Source organism: Podarcis vaucheri, assembly GCF_965113315.1.
Source record: "Podarcis vaucheri genome assembly, chromosome: 5".
NCBI classification, from domain to species: domain Eukaryota; kingdom Metazoa; phylum Chordata; class Lepidosauria; order Squamata; family Lacertidae; genus Podarcis; species Podarcis vaucheri.
The window spans coordinates 9,098,215-9,121,696 of NC_138763.1; the positions used below are offsets into that span (position 1 = coordinate 9,098,215).

Sequence of the window (23,482 nt, forward strand, 5' to 3'; positions counted from 1 at the left end):
CTCCCCATGCTACTGACCTCCAACTCACACCATCCCCAGCCAGCCTGCAAGGGTCAGGGCTAATGGAAGTTGCAAGTCCACCACCTGGAGGACCACAGGGACGGTCCATTTGGAGTTAAGGGTACTGCACTGGACAATACTTTCCTTCAGCCTACCTTACAGGGCTGTTGTAAAGGGGACGGGATTGCAATGTACAGTGATCTGATCCTGTTGGAGGAATCTCTTTTATAATAATGAATGGCAAAGTTAACTATCTGGGGTAGTACTCCCCCCCCCCACCTCCGGTAGGGCTGTGCGATTTATTCTTTGCAAGGCTGAATTAAAAACCACTGATATTTTACGGTGTGCGGCTAAGAAGACCGCTGGTATCCTCTCCCCCAGGAATGAACGTTAGGCTTGCGAATTATGATTTCATACGCAAGCCTTTTATGGGAGGATTTTTCGGGACTGCATATAAGCAGAAGATTCACAAATCCCTCTCTTAAAAGAGAGTGGGAAGGAAGCGTGAGTGGAGAGTCAGGTCTATTTCAGATTTGCCCAAGGAATATGTGAACATTTTCAAAGTCCCATCACAACTTACAGGAAATCTGGCAAACTTCAAGGTGCTGCAAATCTTTAAAATCTGTTTCCATTTACGGACATGAAACCTTCATATGGAAGATCTCCAGCTTTAAAGGCACAAGAAGACACACACATGTACACGCATCTCTTTTTCTTTTTCTTTTTCTGTTAAATTACCCAGCGCACAAAGTAGCAAATGAAGATTTGTACTGGATCTGCGCCAAGAACCTGCCTAGATGATGAACTGGATATCGTAGCAAAGTCTACACCTGTCAAAACTTTAGCAGGCGTCCAAAAGGGGCTGAGAGCCTGCTGCGGAATCGTTTCTTGCCTTGTCTGACAAAATGGCTGAACACAGCAAGGCAAGATGGCAGAACGCATGGACCCGAACTTATAAATACTGGTATGGTTGGTAATATCTGCCTGGGGCAGGGCCAGGAGAGCCCTAAGATAAGGCGAGGTAGAAAACAGGAGGAAAGGTCAGACAAACCGTAGGGAAGATAGCTTGGCCTATTTTGATCAATCAGACAAAAACGATAAGACCCAGGCACAGAGCTTTGGGTGGTGCCACCAAACCAGCCAGATTTTTACTCACCAGTAAAAAATAACATCACAGCAACTAGTATTATGGTGCTTTTACCCATCTCATGACCAACCACTTGCTTTGTAGTTTCAAATATTCACACATTTTACACCAACGGTGGGTAACCCCTTTCCCTGCCAAAGGTCCACGTTGCCTTTGGATTAATAATATATGTTAGGGGTCTCATACCAGCAGCAAGCAGAGATGGAGTCTGAAGTGGGTGAGGATACCCTCACCCCACCATCTCCTTGCCTCGCACCCCATTTTCCACCTTACTTAGGACTTGCATGACATTATGGCTGCAAGATATTGCCCATCTGTGTTTTGTACGAACAGTATCAAATCTAACGGGGGTGGGGGTGGAATCACTTAGGAGGATGAACACATGGTCCGCTTATGGAATTCATTCCCAAAAGAGGGAGAACAAACAACAACATCTGCATGGGGAATTCGTCTATCAGCCATGACAGCTAAACTGAACCTCCATACACAGATGCAGCAAACCTATGTATACCTGATTCTGGAGGGCAAACAGAAAAGAAATCCATTACCTTCAAGTGGGCTGGTTTCTACACACACAAATCACACGCCCAACATCAGGCAAATGAGTCACTATTAGAGTCCAAAGACACATTCCAGCCAGGCAAGAACACCCAAGGAGGTTGTGAATCTTAGAATCAAAGAATTGTAGAGTTGGAAGGGACCGCAAGGATCATCTAGTCCAACCCCCTGAAATGCGGGTCTCTTTCAGCCAACACGGGGCTCGAACCCACAACCCTGAGATTAAGCTACGGAGCAAAGGCTGGTGAGGAGAGTGGGCTGGGGCGGGTGTGTGGCCTAAGCAGAGTTCCAAGGGCCTAACAGAGAGGTCTAGAGGGCCACATCTGGCCCCTGAGGTTCTCCGCCTCCTCTACGCGTGACATGACCCGGTGGGATCACACCCCACTAAGCTCAGGTTTTGCAGAAGCTCTCTCCCTGAGAATAACCCTCCAGAGGTAAATCTTGGCAGCCACCAGTGCCAAATATTCAGCAGTTCTTGTTGTTGCTGCAGTCTCCCCTGCAGGCACCCTGATTCTCCTCCCCTTGCCTACGCAGGTTCTCTTGACTGATTGATTTAAGAGTCCCAGTTCGCTCACTCCTGAAGGCTTGGAGAAGTCAGAGCAAGTTAAGAACAGACACAAAATACCTGGTTGGGTTTTCTTGTTTTGTTTTGTTTTTGCAGGGGGGAAGGAGAACAATGAAGAGCGCAATCTGATGCCTGTCTACTCAGAAGAAAGTCCAATTGACTTGAGTGGGGCTTACTCCCTGGCACGTGAGTGTGGGATCGCAGCCTAAACTCTACTGCTCTTTCAGGGGCCTTTCAGGATCAATTTCTTCATTCATTGCATTTTTTTATCCCACCTTTTTCTCCGAATAGCTCAAGGCAGCAGACACCGTTCTCCCTGCTCAGCTCCTCATTTGATCCCCAACAACAACCCTCTGAGGTTGTGAGTGGCTTAAGCCTAATTGTCACGTCAACAACAAGTCCCCTTGGCTGCCTTGGACACTACACAGAACCAGCCACTGTTTCCCATTCGCAGAAACAAAATAGTAATCATCTACCGTTCCAAAAATTACCCTAAAGGTGATTAAGTGGGAGTGGAGAGTTAATGGACTGAAACAAAACATAGTGCACAGGAGAATTAGTTCTCCTTCCCAACCACCAAAAGAATCAGAAAGAGACTTTGATACTGCCAAAGGGCAGGCTATGCTCTACAAATCCAGGGGCAATGACAGCCCTCTCCCTCCCTTTGAGAAGGGCTGTAGGTCAGGGAGTTCTTGGTTTGTCCGCAGGAGGTCCCAGGATCACTTCCCAGCATCTCTGGGTACCTGCTGGGAAAGTCATACGCCTGAAATCCCGAACAGCTGCTGCCAGTCAGTGTCTGCAGTCAGGAGCTAGCCAGTATAAGGCAGATTCCTACCATCTTCCCTTTTGCGGTGGTCACTTGTACTGCTCTGAGCTCTAGAACAGGTACATAAAGCTCAGGCGGCTTCTCCTTGTTCAAGAATTCAGAGCAATGTGAGGCAAACACTCAGACGCACTCCGGGACTTCCCAAAGAAAGGTGTCTTGCATTGTTGGCTGGGCTCTGGAGCAGGCAGAATTCACACTCTGGCAGCCTGAGCCAAGGAGCAGCACAATAGGAGAGACCTCTCTCTCTCTCTCTCCCCCTTTCCCCCAATTTCCCTGCCCTCCAAGTACCCAGATCTTTTGCAGCTGTGATTAAGTGTTAACTTGATGATATACTTTGCATTCCCTACAAAAGCACTAAAACACACACACACACACACACACACACTCCAGAGCATGAGTCAATGTCCTAGTGCAGGTGCCATGTTTTACAGACAGACATGTTTTTCAAAAGAACAGGTTTTACAAGAAAGGAGATCCCGACTAAACGAGAGGAAGAACTTCCTGAGAGCGAGTCTACCTGAGAAACTGGTGGGCTCTCCTTCCTTGGAGGTTTCTAAACAGAGGTCGGGCAGCCATCTGTCAGGGATTCTTTAGCTGCGACTCCTTCAATGCAGCGGGCTGGACTAGATGACCCTTGGGGTCCCTTTTCAAACTCTACGGTTCTACGATTCCAGGTTCGCAGCCTCGAAGCTGGGAGCAGGCATTGCTCACTCTTTTGCTTCTCTGGCTACCCCTCCAAGCCACGGACGGCTGCTCCTCAATATCCCAGCACCGCCTCGCAGTGACAATAAGACAAGGCTTTGTTTGATTCAGAGTCAATTGGATTTACACTTCGGGAGATAACCTCCAGACACTGAAATAAGCACTCTATGACCAGAGGAATTGGGGGAAAGGGTGCTAAGGAAGAAAGCAGAGATAAGCTGCTTCCTATAGCATCTCTGGCTACCTGCTAGACTTTCAAACACCCACCAGGCATTCGCCATGGCAGATGGTATTAGCGAGACGAGGCCAGTATAAACCTCAGAGGCTTTAATGTGCCCAGGCTCTGACCCAGAAACAGAGACCTTTTAATTTTAAAGCTAAGATGTCAGGAGGTCAGGCTCAAAGGAGAATGGTGTGTGTGTGCGCACTTCTGGCATTTGTGAGCTGTCAGTTGCATAAAGAGAGAGCAGGAACCTGGGATGGTGGCATCGTTCCAGAGCGGAGGACAAGGTGCTGTTTTTGATCATATAAAGCCCTGAAAAACAGTACGGACTCTAGAGACCTTAAAAGGCTCTTGCCTCTGCTGCCTTCCAACCAGTCTGCCTTTGCCCCACTCTTGACCACTGTTGGCGGCTGCCAGTTCTGCAGCCTCAAGTTCCTTGCACAGTGTTGTATATGAAGACAAAAGCTAAGACTGACTTGATGGTGTACACCATTATCAATGAGCCGGCCCTACCATGAGTCAGGTGAGACATCTGGTTTAGCTGGCAGAAATCATAATCTAATTAATTTTTTGACCCTTGGGGATGGAGGCGGCGGGAAAGAGAGAGTTGAGATTTTCTCCTTCGCGTGCCAAAATGTCTACACCAGCAGCATACATTGGGCAAACCGGCCAGGAACTAAAGCAACAGTCTCAACACACGCAACCAAGGAACGCCCGGAGGGAGGCCACCACTTACCTAGGCACTGAGTCTCCTTCATAGCCGGTTCATACCCAGCAGCACAGGTGCAAGCTCCCACGGGTACCATCCACTCCCCGTCGCCATTACAGTAGAGTTTCAAGGGCACAGACACTTCCACCGCATTGGGGATGCAGGTACCCGGAGCAATGACCAAGGAGGTCGGCTCCGCTCCAGTCAAGGTCTCGGGGAAAACGGCAAAGCCAGCAATGGTGCTGGAGCACTTTTTGTAGAAGGCACGGACGGAGATGAGCGACATGCAAGCTCCCAGGTCCTGGAAAGCCAAATAGAAGCCGTTCTTGGAAAGGGGCCCGAAGCTGCGGACTTTGGTGTTCATCCGGCCGGATTCCAGCTTCGAGAAGCTCTCATCGGGGGCAATTGTATCCACTTTGACGTAAGGGTTTTCCATCCAGAAGGGGCTGGAGGCAGAGGCAGAGTCCGTGTCCGACTCGTAGTAGAAAAGGTTGAAGGTCTCTTTGCAGGAGCCGGGGATGTTGGGGATGCTGTTGCAGTCGCGCACCGTGAATTTCAGCTCCACGTAGACGCGCTGGACGTCGTGGCGCTCAATGAACTGGGTGCGCAGCCAGTTGTTCTGGTTCATTTCTTGCACGTTGCACACCTGATACGTCCGGATGGGGTTCATGGCCTCGTCGTAGCCGCTGACTTCTTCCCACTGCACAAAATTAAATGACACCGGTCCATTATTATTTCTTTATTTTTAATGAGAGAAAGGGGAGGCATGGCTAAGTAGGGCGTGTCGTTTGGGGGGGGGGAAGGAGAAACTTACTTTTTTGCAATTTTTTTCTCCTAGAAAAAGTGTTTTTGGGATGTGAGGAATTCAAATCTGCTGTTATTTTTGTGATTGGATAACTTTTGGCTTGGCAAGTCTACATCTGAGTAAGAAGCTTAACCGCTTTTGGAAAACCAGAGCATTTTTTTTTTAATTTCTTTTTTTATTCAAAGTTATAACAAAACATATTTTCCAAAAATATATCCTTATTTCCCCCCCCCATTTTTCCTCTCCCCTCCCCCCACAAAACCCATCCCCCCACCCCACCCCCACCCCGACTTCCCTCAGTTTCAGTCTTTGGTTTCTCCAGTAATGCTATTTTCTGCATGATACAGAGTTGTATAAATCCTCCAACTGTTTAGCTAATTATTATCAGTAAAAAAAAATAAAAAAAATGTGGATGTTTATTCAAAACCTGCCAAGGAGTCCAGTTTGCTTTGTTTCGTCTTCAAATACTTTGTGAAAGGTTCCCATTCATCCTTAAAGTCACAGTTATCCTTGTCCCGTAGCTTAAAACCAGAGCATTTTAATTTGACCTTATGAAACTGTCAGGTATTGCTAAATAGTAGTAATTATAAATACTAATAATAGTAATATATAATATAACTGCAAGTATTGGCAGTTTTAACGACTTCTGTGCAATTTCACACACATTCTAACTATCAAGCAAAGCGAAATCATAATAATTTAGCCCAAAACGCTATTTGATTTCCTGAGTCATGCTTCAACTTTTTAGTACCCCTCAATTTTGAAAATAAAAATCGAAAAATTCAAGCCACTCTAAGAAGGGCAAAGCAAACCAGGACACCCAGGCATATCACTGAGACTCTTCCAAACGTAAGCTGTTTGCTACTGAAAAGTTTGGATGCAAGGACATAAAGGCTGCTGCCATAAATCATGGGGAAGGACTGTAACTCAGTGGTAGGGTATTTGATTTGAATGTGGAAGGTCCCATTCTCAGTCCCTAGCATCTCCAGGTATGGCAAGGAAAGACCTCCACCCAAAATCCCCGGAGAGCCACTGCTGATCAGAATAGACTGAGCTAGACCAATGATCTGACTCAGTGAAAGGCAGCCCCCCCCCCCCCCGTGTTCCTAAATCCCACTGTGGCCAACCAGTTGCCTCTGGGAAGCCCACAAGCCCACTTGACATCAGGGCACAGAGCCCTTTGCCCCCATCAACAGCTGGTTTCAGGCCTGGGTTGCCTTATTTGGCAGAGAGAAACCCCAAGGTCTCCCAAGCTTAAGCCTTTTCCCAGCCCGTCAAGTGCAACATCCTCAGAGCGCAGATGCCAGGAGTGAACCTGGGATGTGCTACTTGCAAAATTCTGCTCCCCACTGCAGAGCTAAGGCCCCTCTCTCCTGTTAAATCGGCACTAATACCCTTTGCCCGTGGGATTAGCTGCAGAGGCAGGAGCACACAAGCCTTGGAGAGAAGGCAGAGTGAAATTAAAAAAACAAATCTGCATGGGCATCATCCGTTAGCAATCTTGGCTCCATCTCAAAGCCCGAACTGGAAGAAGAAGAGGAGTTTGGATTTGATATCCCGCTTTATCACTACCCGAAGGAGTCTCAAAGTGGCTAACATTCTCTTTTCCGTTCCTCCCCCACAACAAACACTCTGTGAGGTGAGTGGGGCTGAGAGATTTCAGAGAAGTGTGACTGGCCCAAGGTCACCCAGCAGCTGCATGTGGAGGAGCAGAGACGCGAACCCAGTTCACCAGATTATGAGTCCACCATTCTTAGCCACTACACCACACTGGCTCTCACACTGGAAGTTATGTGAAGGCAGTTATCTCTAGGCAGTTGATCTGTGCCGTTTTCGTACTAGAATATAAAAATCTGGTTTTGCACGGCTGGAATGTAGCTGACCGTAGAGAGTCCCAATTCACTGATTCGCCCAGTTTTGCCTCTGGCCACACCCAACACTGACATGCAGCCCACGGAAAATGTTCCAGGAGGAAATGCAAACCTTGGCCTGGAACAGAGCTCTCATCCCTGGCTCCCAAACCCCGGCCCCATAATGCAATTGGCGGGGAAGCTGGAGGGTGAGAAAGATTTGCTGAAAACTTGCCTGGAGAGAAGAACATTCCTCACCCTCTCACCCCCGAATGCACAGCTTTCATTGCTTGGGAGAGTGGGGGGATGATATATTGGGGGGAGGGATCAAGTTTCTAGTTCTCATGGGTCGTAGCGGAAACCCCACGAAAGCGCAGAAACAAAAGGGAAAACCGTGGGAAGAGATGAAGTCACGCAACGTCTGCCTGCAACAACTTGCAGCAGGCTTTTGTTGTGGTCATGAAGTCAATGATGCTATTAATGAGCAGCACCATTCAGCAATATTGGTTGGTGAACAAACAGGAGGTCAGAGGCCCCAGGACACGTTTGGATGTTATGAGGAAAGGAGCAAACCAAGATCGCCCATTTTTGTTGCCGTTCTATTATTTGCTAGCAAATTTCCGGTTATGGCAAGTGTTCTGTGTGTGCTCGTATCTGCATCTACTACAGATGTAGATACTCTGATGGTGGCGCAGTGCATCTCTGCATATACTGCATTGCACACAGGCATGCGTGTACACACTTATGTGGAAATACACGGAAGAGGGAACTAGGCCAGCCCGTGCAACGGGGGGAGGCTGCAGTTTAATTTGCCCCATAGAACTGAATGGAGAGACCATCCAACCACAGTGATACATCGGTTTACGAACAGTCCTGTTAACAAACTATTCGGTTTATGAACTCCGCAAAACCGGAAGTAGTGTTCCTGTTTGTGAACTTTACCTCGGTCTATGAACAGAAGCCGAATGGTGGAAGGGCACTGGCAGCGGGAGGCCTCATTAGGGAAAGCGCACCTCGGTTTAAGAATGGATTTGGTATAAGAACGGACTTCAGGAATGGATTAAGTTCGTAAACCGAGGTACCACTGTATATAGGATAAAATAAAAGAGTGTACCGAGGTGGCTAAACTCTCCCTTTGGCTCTGGTGACCCCAGTCATTAAGTCTGCTCCTTATGAACATTCCTATTCTGGGTCCTGCTCTTTGGTCACGCTAGAGTTTGACAGAATGATGACAGCTGACATATATCAGTCTCTGAAACTCCCCCAAGGCTTCTTATGATTCTACGCACCCAATATTTTCTGCAGAAGCAGGACAAGGCTAATGGCACAAAACCAACTCCCTTTAAAAATCGAATCATTAATGTTATGTTATGTTAATGTTTCAGGTGAGCTTTTTTTTTACTGCTTGGTTTAATGTAACTATAGTTTAATCTGAACCAACAGCATGCTGGAGAACGCTACTCAAATGTCCCCGGTTCACTCTTACCACACTCCTGGCTGCATCAGGAACAACAACCCTCATGACTCGACTTGCTGTGCTGGTTTGAACCTGGGCTAATGGTTTGTTTCTTTCCAAACAAACCATGAGCTATAGCCAAGGTTTGTTCTTCGGCTTGTTGCTTGTGGCATCTTTGGGGAAAACAAACCATGAGCTCAGGTTCAGACGACACAACGAGCGAAGACCTGTGGTTTGTTGTGGTTTGCTGTTCCAGAAGCAAGCAGGGGAAGATCAAAGCAGAGCTTTTTTTAAAGCAGAATGCACTATGGCACAGCCCATTCACGTTACACCATAGTTAAACAATAACTATGGTTTGCAACATGACGCGGGAGCACAAACTTTAAGAAATCACCTATGATTATTCTACACATGACTACAGTTCCCCAAGGAATCAATCTTTTGGTTCCCTGCTATGGTGACCTCTGTCTTTTCCCTTCACAGGCTCTAGACACAGCTCATCCCCACACAAAACCTACTCCCCCTTACTTATCCCACTTCCTCCTTTACCAGTCACTGCTACACAAACCTCTGCCTGCAAATTCTGGCATTGCAGGGGGTTGGACTAGATGACCCCCCGGGGTCCCTTCCAACTCTAAAATTATATGATTCTAGGAAATGTTTTTTTAATAACTTTGCTTTAAAAAAAATCATCTGAGCTATAGTAAGACTGAAGCAGAAGTTCTTATGACATTTTATGTGTTGTTTTTTTTAAAGTATGCGCTCACATGTCAAGTTAAGCCATAGTTATTGTTTAACTATGGTTTGATGTGAATGAGCACTGCCCTGGTGCATAATGCTCAAAAGGCAAATTCTGCAAATGATTGATTTCCATGGTTTTTATAGGTCTAAGTGGCCTTCTTGGGCTACCCTCATTGCAACTGCTAGGAATTCACATGGTTGGCTGAAGCAATATTTGGGAGTAGCAGGTGAATCCACGAATCACAGAACTGTAGAGTAGGAAGGGGCTACGAGGGTCATTTAGTCCAATCCCCTGCAGTGCAGGGATATTTTGCCCAGTGTGGGATTCGAACCCACGACCATGAGATCAAGAGTCTCACGCTCTATTGATTAAGCTAAACCTAAGTTGCGGAGACGCACAGGAAAGCAAAGGCAGACAAAAGCAGTGTGGCTCTTAATTTTGCCCACGTCTGGTTCCAACCCAGCCCCTTTGGAGAATGGAACATCTTACCCCAGTCTCGGGATGAGCCGTCCACGCCAGCTCAGACGTCACCCACTTCGTATCCATCAGAGTTTCTAGAGGGTGGGAGAGAGAGAGAGAGAAACACACAACTTGGAGGTCACTGTTGCACAAAGTTATTAGTTTTATTTCTATACTGCTTGATTGTAAAAGTAAAAAATAAAAACCACAAGCAGGTTTTACCCAAGGAGTTACACAATTAAATTATGGGCAAAAAACAGTTTAAAAGAACCATTCAAAAGATTAAGATCAGCAATAGACCGAAAACTCTCATTAACATCATTGGGTTATTGGTTTGTTTTCGTTCTTGCACTTATTATGTATTTTGTGTTTTTATGCAGTAAACAGCCCTGAGATCTATGGAGGCAGGGCAAATAAAAAACAAATTCAAATCAAATAAAACGTGTTACAGCAACACGTGTGTCAAATTACGCCAAAAGAGACTATTCCACTTCTGGAAAATAGCAAAGAGGACCTTCAGCTTGGCACACCCCCTAGCCTGGCACGGAAAAACGAGGCAGCAGATAGATTACAGCGAACTGGGTCTCCCACAGAATGACTTTTCACCTGCAGCCCAGTTACGGGGATGCTGCCTGTGTTGGCCCAGCGGATAGCACTTTGTGCATGCTCTGGGACATGGCATTGCTGCCTTTGACAGGTTCCAGAGCTAAGCCCTGTCACTTGAAGGAGGAGAGGAAGAAACAAGAGCACCAGGAACCTACACATAACACAAGCCCCTAGAGATCATTTCTTATTTTTTAAAAAAGAGAAAACTTAACCCTGGGATGGAATGGGATGTGGGAAGATTGCAGGACAACAAGGGTCCTTGTTACGGATGAACTTTAGGGCTGTTTTGCCTTCAGGAAGGAGATTTCCCTGGAGTTACATGCTTGGTCTACCCTAATGACTGCCCTTCCTCCACCCTTTTGACCTCTCCCATTCCTCACTTCTGCGCAGACCTGGCAGTAGAGGCAGGAAAAGCTCTCCCCCCACACACACTTCTCCCAGACTTTGGCAGTGCTGGCATGTATTAACCACAGCGCTGGTAGAAGGAGTGCTTTCCCTGTGACTAGGGCGGCGAAGGCTGAAGCAGGTTTATCCAGCAAGAGAAGAGCAGGGAGGCAGCTTCTCATGCGCCGCTCACTCGTGCCGTTTCAAAAAATAGGGGGGGAAGAATTTGACCGTCTGGCCAACATTCCAGCAGCAGATTAACAGCCAAAACCTCCCTGTCAGCATTCCCCAAAGAGCCTCCCAAGTCCCAGCCTCAGCCTTGGGGGTGAACAGAGAGACAAGAGAGAGAGAGAATGAACAACAGCGCATTTGGGATTTTTGTCGGGGCCGTAACCAAAGATGGTTGACCCTGAGTAGCCGTTCTGCAGCTTGCTGGCATCCACGACAAGAGAAAGATGGGCATTTGATGACACTAGCAGGTTGATAACATCAGCTGAGAGAGAGAGAGAGAGAGAGAGAGAGAGAGAGAGAGAGAGGGGAAGGATCTAGGGCAAAATCAGATGCGTGGCAAAAACAGTTGTGCAGCCACAAGAGTTTATAACACAGCTGAGTTCCAGCAGCATAGCAAGTACACATCACAAAAATAGACCCCAGTTCACGACTGGTTGTTTTATTAAAAAGGTTTTGAGTACCTGTCCTTATAAAGAGGTCTCATGAGAGACCGGGCAGTACGGGGAAATGACTCGAGAAACCAGCCACAAGAGATTACCCTGTAGGGCACAGTTAGTTCGGTTCGGTTCACATTTTGACTCAAATCTCCCTGGTTTGGACTTCCTGAAACAATGTGCGAACTGAGACACAGCTGCCCTTCAAAACCTGCCATTTCTCTGAATTTTGCGTACGCGCATTAGGGGAACATGCACGTATAAAAGCGCACATGGTTGTTGTTGTTGTTTTTTGTCAACGTACAGAAAAGTGTTATAGTAGGGGAAATTGCTTGCAAAAAAAATGTGTGTATGAGGCAAAACTGCCTTGGAAATGAGTTGATGAGCAGTAAAGTGTGCTAAACTACCGTTGAGTTTTCTCGAGGACTTTTCGCTTAAAAAATGAAATCACAACCTGATGCAGAAACGGGGCAAACTTGAGGCTGGGAATAATGAGAACTGGATGGGAAGTGAAATGGACAAATTTGTTTGTCGTCGCTGCACCTTTGGCACCCTTCTGTGAAACAAAACTTCTCCATCGCAGTCACCCAAAGTGAGAGTCAAAGCTAGACATCATGACTTTATGCAGCTCCTGTCCTAATTACCTTGTCTCCAAGGCCCACAGAGTAGCAGTTAGCATCATTTTATTACTTTTGCACATTTGAGAAAGAGAGAGAGAGAAAGAGATACAGTCAGAAAACACCATCTAACTGGTGGTAGTTTTTGGGAATACTCATTGTACTACCAGCCCAGTTTTTTTCTGAATCACACCCAAAACACAGAATCACATCTCCCATCATCCCTGACCCCTGTGGCTAGCTGCAGATGATGGGAATTGTAGTCCAACAACATCTGGAGAATTGCCGGTTTCCCGCCCTTGCTACAAGCAAAGGCTTGCACAAATTTTTCACTTTGTCGAGATTTAAACTCCTGCCTTACAAAACAAACAAGCCACGATAAACAAAGGAGGACATGGTGGCGGGTGTTTTGTTCCTGGTCCTTACAGAACAGGTTGGACACGTGCAGTCCCAACGAAGAGTGGGCGGGAGCAAACCCCAAAAAGCACCTCGCACATGCGCTCTGCCACTGAGATACCATCTCTGCCTTGTGGAGGGGAGGCCAGATATGCACCGTGCCAGGAAACCGTCACGCCGCTCTCAAAAGTGAGGAATTTATGGCCTGTCAACCGAGTGATCTATCTCCCATCAAAAGGCATGATTGATGGGCTTCCGCGTTTATTGAAAGGAAACTTGCGCGTGCTGGAAGTGGTTTGCATACCACCCATGCTTTGCCCTGAAAACAAGTGCCGCGGAATGCAGCACATGGACGTCCTAAACACTCCTCACAGTGCGCCAGAATGCCGAATCTTGTCTTGAATCTAGAAATGGTTCCCGTCTCTCCCTCTCTCTCTCTTGCCTGGGACTCCCAGCCAGATCACCTAAGCCAGGGGTGGGAAACTAAAAGTTCTTGGACACCCAACAGCACCAGCAAACATGGTCAGGGACAATGGGAGTTGCAGTCTGCAAAGACAGAGGTTACACACACACACACTCTTAAGGGATGCCAACTTTCTTCAGAGTCCTCCTCAAAGCCCACCTCTTCCACGGTCTTGGTTTTAGCCTCCAACCCAACCCCTCGCCCCAAACTACGGCACACTTTGGATTACATTTGAGTGTCTTAGCCACACGTCACTGTCCGCTGCTGGGAGGCAGTGCGCTTGTGCTAAATACCCCTTGCTGGAAACGGCAGGAGGGGAGAGGGCTGTTGTGCCTCCAAGGTCCTCCTTGCACGCTCCCCACAATCATCTGGTTGGCCAATGTGAGAACAGGATGCTGTACCAGACTGACCACTGGCCTGATCCAGCAGGGCTTATTTATGCCATCAGCTGGATAGCTCAGCTGGTTAAGAGTATTCTGATTATAACACCAAAGTTGCAGGTTCGATCCACGTAAGGGAATATTTCTGCATCGTAGAGGGTCGGACTAGATGATTCTTGGGGTCCCTTCCAACTATGATTCTATATTGTCCTTCCATTGCCTGTTCTTGGGCAAAAGTTTTGTTTGCAGGCTTTTCTTTCTTTGTTTTTAGCCGGTGATTATTGACCATGATTCCAAGTAAACCATAAACCTCTTCCAGAGGCTCGGATCTGAATCAATGAATTCAAGAAAGGAGATTCTGACTCAACGTCAGGAAGAACTTTCTGACAGTAAGAGCTGTTTGACAGTGGGAAAGACTCCCGAAGGAGGTTGTGGACTCTCCTTCCTTGGAGGTTTTTAAGCAGAGGTTGGGTGGCCATCTGTCATGGATGCTTTAGTTGAGACCCCTGCATTGCAGGGGGTTGGACTAGATGACCCTTGGGGTCCCATAGAATTGTATTCTATGATTCTATGAAAAACCAAGGAGAAAACATTTTGGGAACTTTAATGAACAAAAAGGAAAGGAGCTGGTTATGTGCAGTTTCACATTTTAAACTCACTTCTTGTTGTTTTTACTCACTTCTCAGCCTGACCTGCCTTGTGAAGATATAGAAGGTGACATAAAAGAAATGGAAAGCATGATTTGTTGACTATATCAGAGGTATCATATCTGGGTTCTGTCAGGGATGCTTTAGCTGAGATTTCTGCATTGCAGGGGGTTGGACTAGATGACTCTACAATTATTTGGTTCTATGGGCATTCTCTAGGACGCGGGTGGTGCTGTGGGTTAAACCACAGAGCCTAGGACTTGCCGATCAGAAGGTTGGCAGTTCAAATCCCCACGACGGGGTGAGCTCCTGTTGCTCGGTCCCTGCTCCTGCCCACCTAGCAGTTCAAAAGCACATCAAAGTGCAAGTAGATAAATAGGTACCGCTCCGCCGGGAAGGTAAACGGCGTTTCCGTGTACTGCTCTGGTTCACCAGAAGCGGCTTAGTCATGTTGGCCACATGACCCGGAAACTGTACGCCGGCTCCCTCGGCCAATAAAGCGAGATGAGCGCCGCAACCCCAGAGTCGGTCACGACTGGTCCTTATGGTCAGGGGTCCCTTTACCTTTTATGGGCATTCTCTAAACTAAAAAGTCTTGTGTACACTGATGGTGCTGCATAAACAAAATGAGAATACTGGATTAGCCGAAACTGTTTTTGTACAGGTCCGTGGCAATATGGAACTATCAAATCTAAGTAAGGATACCAAAGTAGAAGTGGAATTTTGGAGCAACAAAAAAGAAAATAAAAAACCATGTGCCGCCAACGCAGGTGGCAATGCTATATGGGCTGCCTTTTTGCCATCTCCCACTCCCGCCCTATTGCCCTTCAGCACCCTCTCGGTGAGATAGCAATTAGTTTTCCAGTTTGGTCTTGCAAGGAGGTTACGCCGCATCCCGGGATTTTAGGAATCCAAGTACTACCCCCCTGGAACAGAGATGGGGCTGTGATGGAACAGCTGCTCCAAAAGGGGGGGAAGCAGACTGGAGCCTGATCAAAGCTCAAGGATCGCACTGGAAGATGGATGGTTTCCATCTCATGCCAAGGCACCACTCAGACCTGTTTTGTGCGGAAAGCAGATCTTGCCGTAAAACTGTTCCTGGACTATATCAGTTCAGACTGCAAAGTGGGGGACTGCAAGGCTAAATGTTCCCCCAGATGAGGGGGGAAATCCCCCAAGAAAACCAAATGTCAGGAACAAAGTGGCTTCTAGCTTAGGCTAGCTTGTCTTTCGGCAGGTATTATTTTTGCAGGGAAGCATTCGAACACACAATGCTCAGAAACGACACAGTCCAAGAACAGTTTTGCAAATCAGCTGTTCGCACAGTCTGCGATTCAGAGTCAATTCAGGCCCTTACAAAGCGCCAGAGCACCAATGACAAACTACACATGCGACATGGTAAATGGTGGGCTTTTAAAGGACTGGCTTCCTGGCGTTAAAACAAAGAAGGAGTATCACAAAATGACCAGGCTCCCAATTCTGTATTTATGCAAAGAACCCTGGGCACCCAGAAATCCATGTAACACCCTTTGCTATGGAGGAACTTGCATGTGTATTTTAAAAATCAATTTAAACAAGGGTGATTTTACACCTTGGTTCAAACTGTAAGGCCTAAATTACAGGTGTGTTAGAAGCGTATCAGCGCCTGGTGTGTTCCTGAAGCCAGCACCCCCAAAATGGTACTGAGACCGATGTTGGGGGCGTTCCTTCCCCTTTGAAAAAGCTCAGCAGCAGCAGCAACAACAACCCATGGAGGACAAAAGAATTGGGAGAACCCTTGGGGAACCAATTTAGCCAAGGCAAACAAAAAGCTGGACATTTGTAATGGAGGCTTGTAAATAGCTAATCATCTGGTCTCCTATGGCGAATCAGAACCGTTTCCAGGCAACCACGAAGGGTAGCTTCTATTAAGTGGGAAATATGCCCCCCCCTTGCAGTGCCAGAAACTGCTAGCGCAGAGGCAGGGAAGGCTAGCAAAAGTTTTCCTGGGCTAATAACGCCGGTGAACTTATTTGCAAAGCTGAAGTAATGCCCGCAAACAGTGGCATTTGCAGGCCTGTGCCTGCCCATCTTCATCCTGCCTGAAGTGTTAAGCGACTACGGCTAGATTTGTGGCTGCAGTTTTGGGGGTTATTTGCTTCACCTGCTCTCGGGGGACCGGAGCAAGGAGTGTCTTGCGCTGGGACAGCCCAAGAAAGAGCCGGAAGAAAGCAGCGGAAAGTTCTAGACCTGCTGCCAACCTTGCCTCCCTGTTCAGCGCATGTCCAAAAGGTAAAGCCAACACACACACACACACACACACACACACCCCTCACGAAATGCCCTTCTCGGAGGTTTGTTCCACCAGAGTGTGCTGATCCATGACAGATGCTGCGTTCTGACAGGAGACGTGCCATTTGCATCCTGATTTTGTCAGGACCCACGAGCTCACCTGAAAGACGGGCGCCGAACAAGGAGGCACAAGAAGAGGCTAAAAATAATTTTTAAAAAGAACTATCCCTGCAGTAATTAGAAATCTCGGTAAGCAGTCAACCACAAAAAAAAGCGGGGAAGAGGGGGGTGGGGAGCTCAAGAAGACAAAGAAGGAAAAGCCAGAAAGCATCTTTTCAGCAGCTGGACGAAAAGGAAAGGGGCTGTGAGAGACATCAAGGCAAATGGACATAAGGCTGCCCCTTTGCCCCTTCCCAGAATTCCTCTGTTTATGACACTGCAGGCTAAAATTCAACGGATACAGACTTTTCCTAGATACCTAAGCCAAACAAGGTGCTACTTACAGTTTTAATGAATCTTGCTTAAAGGTGCCTACTTTTACTTCGAAGGAGGTGCAGACACATGGAACGCCCCCCCCCCAATTCAGGACATTTGGTTTCCTGCCCAAAATTGTACAAAGGTGCCACTCTGCAGTAAACAGAACTCCATTCAAAGCAGCAACAATATCACCCCCGTTACACCTTGCAGAGGCAAACACTTTTGACCCTGTTCTCAGCGCCCACCCCAAAACAGTGCGGAAAGGAGGGGTGCTTTTTTTTTCTTTTTTTTGGAGGGCAACTTCGTTTCCCAAATCCTCCTCTGATTCACTGTCAGCTTAGGCCTACTGAAACTAATATACTGCCGAGCCCTGAGGGCAGAGTACATCTTGCTTCTCCCAACAGTGATTTAACTGCTTTGCAGAGCAGTATATGCTTGTTATATGTGAACGATGGCACAAGTGTCTGTTTTGCTGTGACTAATTATTACATTAGACAGTTTACTTTGTATACACACACACCTCAGCCAGGAAGCCTACGAAATTTGCACCCCCTAGCAGACTCCGGCTAAGTTTTAGGCAGACACTGATGAATTTTTCGAGTTTCACGTTCCCGTTGCATCCTTTGTGCACCACGTGAAGCGTTTTTTAATTGGAAGGCAGTTGCATTTTACAAAGCAATTAGCAAAACGCATCCTTCGCAATGGTCTCAAAAAACAGTGGAGAAAACACAAAAGGAAGCAGACGTCGGTGTGTATGTGTATGTGTGTGTGTGTGTGTGTACACACATGCATTTGGACCAATATATTGGAGGGGGAATGGATGCAGGAATTCCTAGACTTTTTGAGCCTGTGGGCACATTTCAGAATTTGAGAAGCTGCCATGGCTATACCACAAAATGTCTGCCGTGGCAAGAGGTGGCAAGTCATAAAACGGCTGCTGCAAGAAGCCTGGCTTCCCAAAGAAAATGAGTGCAAGGGAGAGGTTGCGTCTGAGATCCAAACGTCAAATGACGTTATCTGATCCCTCCCCAGAACAAAATACCGGTTTCACAGGAGGAAAACGGGCGGTGCTTGAAGACACCCCCTCCCTTGACACCAAGGAAAAGCAACACGACACAGACAAAACAGACTGTACCCTCAACATTAAGAGGGGCTTTTGGCCTTCCAGTCAGAACAATATTATAGAAACGATACAACTTTATCTGTATCATAAACTCTGCCATCTCTAGCCTGTCTAATAACACAATACGAGACATGAGGCCACCATCTTGCTGCAACTAAGCAGCTCTGGGTCTGGTCAATCAATGCCTGAGTGGAACCATGATGGACAGAAGGAAGACAGGATATAAATGAAAGATTTTGATATATCACAATGTCTGAAACAAGGACGGAGCTATTTGGGGCATTGGCTGGCTTCATGGTTTTTCCCCGCCTTGTGATTTCTGCATAGCACATCATTATCATTTGCTATATATTGCCAGGTCAGCAATGACGAAACTGATACCACGTCAAAATGGTTTTGGATGATATATCGCTATAACGCCCAGCTCTACTGAAGACACCATGGGGAAGGGTCATAGGTCAGTGGTAGATGATTTGCTTTCCATGCAGAAGGTCCAGGCTCAATCCTGAACATCTCAAGGTGGGGCTGGAAGAAGAACCTGCCTGCAATCCTGGAGATTCACAATAGTGAGTTGGATGGGCCAATGGAGCTTCCAAGGTTCCTATCATCTCCATCTGAACCACAAAGCTCTGGAAGCTCTGAACCGGCATGCCCAAAGCTCCAGGTCAGGGATGTCTGGAAGCATCCTTTGCCAGCTGCAGAATATCCTTAAGACAGGCAGAAAAGGAGCACCGAGGAATGAAAGATTAACCACAGCAAAGGGAGAAAGTAGAAAGCGGGGGGGGGGGAGGAGGCAGATGATATCGTAGAACAAAGGGTGGGGCTGAGCCAACCGATTCTCCCAGAATACGTGCCAAGTCATAAGGGGCAAAATGCAATCTGCAGCTTGTTTCAGGTGCTCTGCTCCTCATTGAGACTCCTGGTTCCAAGTTTTACTGCGGGCAAGTCAGAACCTCATTAAGAGATACTAACTGTTTGGACCGACATCACAGGCCATTGCAATGTTCTTGGCTGCTGAAAGAGCAGGCTGGGGCATGGTACCGCAGGGAAATGCCTTTTATGGGGGGCGGTGGGGGGGGGGAGAAGCTCCAGCCTGCCACCTCTGCCAGCAGGTCGGCACTCCTCCTTCCAAGAAACTATCCGATTGCGAGGAGAGATTTCAGCCAGCGACTAGGACCGAAGTAGACTGGCAAGCATATTCAAGAGCAATGGCGCAGAGGCTACAGGAACTCAATGGCAGAAGCAAGTACCAGGACAGGGAAGGAATTATTTGCTTGTTCTCTCGCAGAGACGTTTTCCTCACATCTCTTTCCTACGTGGGGCTTCCCGGGACAAGCAGCAGTGTATTAAGTTGTCACATAAAACGACTCAATGGTGGCACAATGGGTTAATGCGCCTGGCTGTTAACCAGAAGGTTGGTGGTTCGAGCCCAGCCAAGGAGAGATGTGGGCAGGACCATTATTAGAAACTCATAGATATATAAGCTATTGGCCAAATGGCACCTTCTCCCCCCCCCCCATGTGGTTTATTATTAAAATTATAATTATTAAAGGGGGGGAATCTCAAAGCAGCTTGCAAGACATCAAAACATCAAATGAAACAATCCAGAAGAAAACAAATTCAGGCTTCAAGGAATTTTTTCAGATCCTTCTCCCCGTGACAGTTTGCTCTCCCCAATATTTACCTAGTCAATTTATATAGCTGCCCCATAGAGAAGAAGTACTGTAGGAAGCCAGTGTCGGACTAGGACCTGGGAGATCGGGTTTCAAATCCTCACTCAGTCCTGAAGCTCACTGGGTGACCTTGGAATCACAGCCCCCTAACCCACCTCACAGGGTCGTTGTGGAGATTAACTGAGGAAGTGGGTGAAGCATGGACTCCGTGGAGAAAATGGTGGGATATAAACTGCAATAAATAAGCTATTCTGCTTAGTTGCTGGAGAGAGATGGAGTGGCCAGCCAGATGGAAAAGCGGACACTGAGCAATGGATCCAAACTACAAGAAAGAAGATTCCACCTAAACATTAGGAAGAACTTCCTGACAGTAAGAGCTGTTTGACAGTGGAATTTGCTGCCCAGGAGTGTGGTGGAGTCTGCTCCTTTGGAGGTCTTTAAGCAGAGGCTTGACAACCATATGTCAGGAGTGCTCTGATGGTGTTTCCTGGTTGGCAGGGGGTTGGACTCGATGGCCCTTGTGGTCTCTTCCAACTCTATGATTCTATGATTCTATTCTATGATTCCATTTGGCCACAATCGGTCCTGCTCCAGTTGCAAAACACATTTGGCTAATTTTGACCACTGTTCCCGCATTGCCCGGGTTTGGAGTAGATGGCCCTCGGGATTCCTTCCAACTCTATAATGCTAGCATTGTAGCATCATTTCACAAGGTATGGTTGTGAATTTCTGTACCCATGCCTCCTGCTATAAAGGGGATCCAAACAGCAGTTATGACCCCTGAAACTGTGCCGTGCTTCTACCCACATACAAGAAAGTAAGCCTAAGAGTCGTTTCATCCCCCAAGCAGCGGGAGCCCCAAGGCCGGCAATCCAACTGGTAGTGCTGACCCCAGAGAGGGCGAACCTCCCCTGCCCAAGCTTTGACTCCCTGTCCAGCTCAGGAGGTAATTGTGGCCACAGCAAGCCACCTTGTGCTCCCTGCATTCAGGCACCTATTGGCACAATTAATCCCAGCGACATTCTGAACAGCATCACAAAGGCCTCTGGAGAGAGCGCCTTTGTCCGGGACAAAAAACCGCCTGTGGCAGAGAACATGAGGTTGCACTTTTCCCGCTGACATGCGGGGTTTTTTTGCAAATGCAAAAGCATCAGCCACACAGAGTGACAGCATAGTTGGGGGGGGGGGGTCAGCCCCTGTGTGCTTCCCTGCCCTGCAAAACTTCCAAATTCTCGCCAATCTTCTTGCCTTTTGGAAAGAACCTTCCTCGTCCCCAGTCTCCAAAAAAGTTGCAAACTCTGGGGCAGGGAAAGCAGCTTTCCTGGTAAGAACTTATCGCTGTTTGTTGACGAAGGGCCCGTCCCCGATCCCTACACTGCCAGGATGTTTCATGCACGAAACTGCAAGCTGTTGCGCTTTTTTGCGGGGGATCTAGACAATTTATCCTGAGATAACTCTCCTGTTGCAGAGCAGGGGCCAGGAGTGTCATTTGCCTCTGCAGTCGGAACCACAAAAATGTCGCCGTGAAAATGAGATTCCTCGCTCACTGCTAGTTACTGACAGCGCTATGCAGTAAAACTTGTTGTGTAAGCGTCGCAGGAACCAATTGGACAGTGCCCATGACAGCACCAGTATTACCGTATTTTTTGCTGTATAAGACTCACTTTTTCCCTCCTAAAAAGTAAGGGGAAATGTGTGTGCGTCTTATGGAGTGAATGCAGGCTGTGCAGCTATCCCAGAAGCCATAACAGCAAGAGGGATTGCTGCTTTCGCTGCGCAGTGATCCCTCTTGCTGTTCTGGCTTCTGAGATTCAGAATATTTTTTTCCTTGTTTTCCTCCTCCAAAAACTAGATGTGTCTTATGGTCTGGTGCGTCTTATAGAGCGAAAAATGCGCTAAGTCTCCTCCAACCAGCTTTCACCAGTTATGTTCTAATAGCTCTTTTAAGAAGGTTTTGAAAAGAGTAAGAGAGAGAAAAGATCATTCTCCAGAGCTGGAGTGCTCATCTACCTCCACTTTATTTTTAAGAAAAGGGAAGGGACATTTACCCTCTCACAAAGTTACACAGAGGCTGGCATAGCCTGTGCCAACCTGGTGCATTACAGCCGATTTGGATTACAATTTCCACATCCTCTACTGATGGGAGATACAATCCAGAAGAGCTGGAGAGCAAAATTTTGGCCAAGACTGCCTGCACACGGCCCCCGCTGCCTTTGAAAGCAGCCGTTCTCCCTCCGTTTTCCTACTTTTGTAAAAGAAAAAGAAAAGCTGAACAAAGATGGCGTTTGCGCTGATGGGTGCAACCAGCTTTTGGCTGCAAACACAGCTCAGGTGTGTGTCTCCCCCTCACCTGGCTGAGGCGAGTTGGTGCCTTAAATCTACAAGGCCGCCAAAGAAACATCACAGAGTCTCCCTAATTAAAAAGAGAGAGAGAGACAGAGACCAAAGTTTGGGAGTGTATACCTCATTATCACCATTTCAGTTCTGCCAAAAGGAAAACTCACGGCCAGGTCAACCCCACCTTTGTGCACTTCAAAGCCCAAACACGCTTGCTTGATAATGGCCTCAAAAAGCAGCTTTGAAACGAAGCAGCAGAGAAAATGGGACTTTTCATCTCTCCCGCCCCCTCACCTCCAGCTGGCCACCTGCCCCACCTCAACCGCTGGCAAGAGGAATGAGCCCCTGCGCCTCTCAGCTTAATAGGAGAACCCCTCGCCTCTGACAAAGCACATCTCATGAAAGATTCAGAAGGGTTGTGCGCTGCGGAAGCGGCCATGACAGGTCTGAGAGGAGGTGGGGGGGGGGAGAGAGAAAGGCAGCGAAAGAGGAGGTCTGAGCACCAAGCCATCGGCCCCGTTGCTAGATGCAAGCAAAGCCCTGCATGTCAGGGTGGAAAGGAAGGGGACAAGAGAAAGCGCGGAGAGCTCAGGATGTGCACACTTCATGCGCTCCCGGCCTGGCACTCCCCAGAGGACCTGAGCTGTCAGGGCAAAGCTATTCCAGGCCCACGAAAGGCCGTGACCCATGAACGCCGCCTCTCTGCAACGTTTCGGAAAAGAGGGGTCCTGGGAAACCCATGCGCTTGCCACTTTTAATGCGCCGGCAGAAGCTATGTGCCAGCTCCCCCTGCAGGAGATCAGAGGCGGCTGCAAGTCAGGCTGCAAAGTGGGCAGTTTCGTTCCATGCTTCTTCTTTTTGGCTTCCTCGCTTTGCTCCCCACTCCCCCCCCCCCAAAAAAAAGGAATTGGCCTTCAATTTCATAACTCACACAGGATAATTTTCTTTTAAAAAAAACCCAAAAACAGCAGCAGCAGCTAGCATCTCATACCCTCCCGTTACACACCTTAAAAAAGAAAAAGAAAAGAAAGAAGATTATTGGTTTCTTTGCAGTATAAAATATACTTCTGCAGAAAGAAACAGCGCTGAAGGTCGTAAGTGAGCTGTCGGAGGGAGACAGGTAGCTTGTCAAAGCAATGCGTTTGTCAATACAGAAAACCTGTCTGCTAATACGCCTCACTTAATATTGCGGTGTGGAGCTAACACACACCCTTCTCCTAAGCCAGACTTTAAAAAGAGGGCTTGGCTATTCCTAGCTAAAGCAGCTGATAAAATTTTGATTCCCCCCCCCCACACACCATTAGTAATTGTAATTTCTCGCTTTTAAAAAAAACAAAAAACCAACAACACAGTTTGGTTAACATTAAATCTGAATGCCCTGTTAAGGCTACACAATCTCTT

The 23,482-nt window shown here is 47.5% G+C and overlaps 1 protein-coding gene across 3 annotated transcripts in view; it reads right to left on the bottom strand.

Annotated features, from left to right (window-relative positions):
• Positions 1 to 23,482, bottom strand: part of EPHB3 (EPH receptor B3) — an 87,162-nt gene that overhangs the window by 40,158 nt on the left and 23,522 nt on the right. For all 3 annotated transcript variants that reach the window (XM_082223977.1, XM_082223976.1, XM_082223978.1), the window contains exons 2-3: positions 10,073 to 10,137; positions 4,758 to 5,430 (exon numbers count right to left, since the gene is read on the bottom strand). In XM_082223977.1, the coding sequence (XP_082080103.1) occupies positions 4,758 to 5,430; positions 10,073 to 10,137 (738 nt within the window). The remainder of the gene's footprint in view (positions 1 to 4,757; positions 5,431 to 10,072; positions 10,138 to 23,482) is intronic.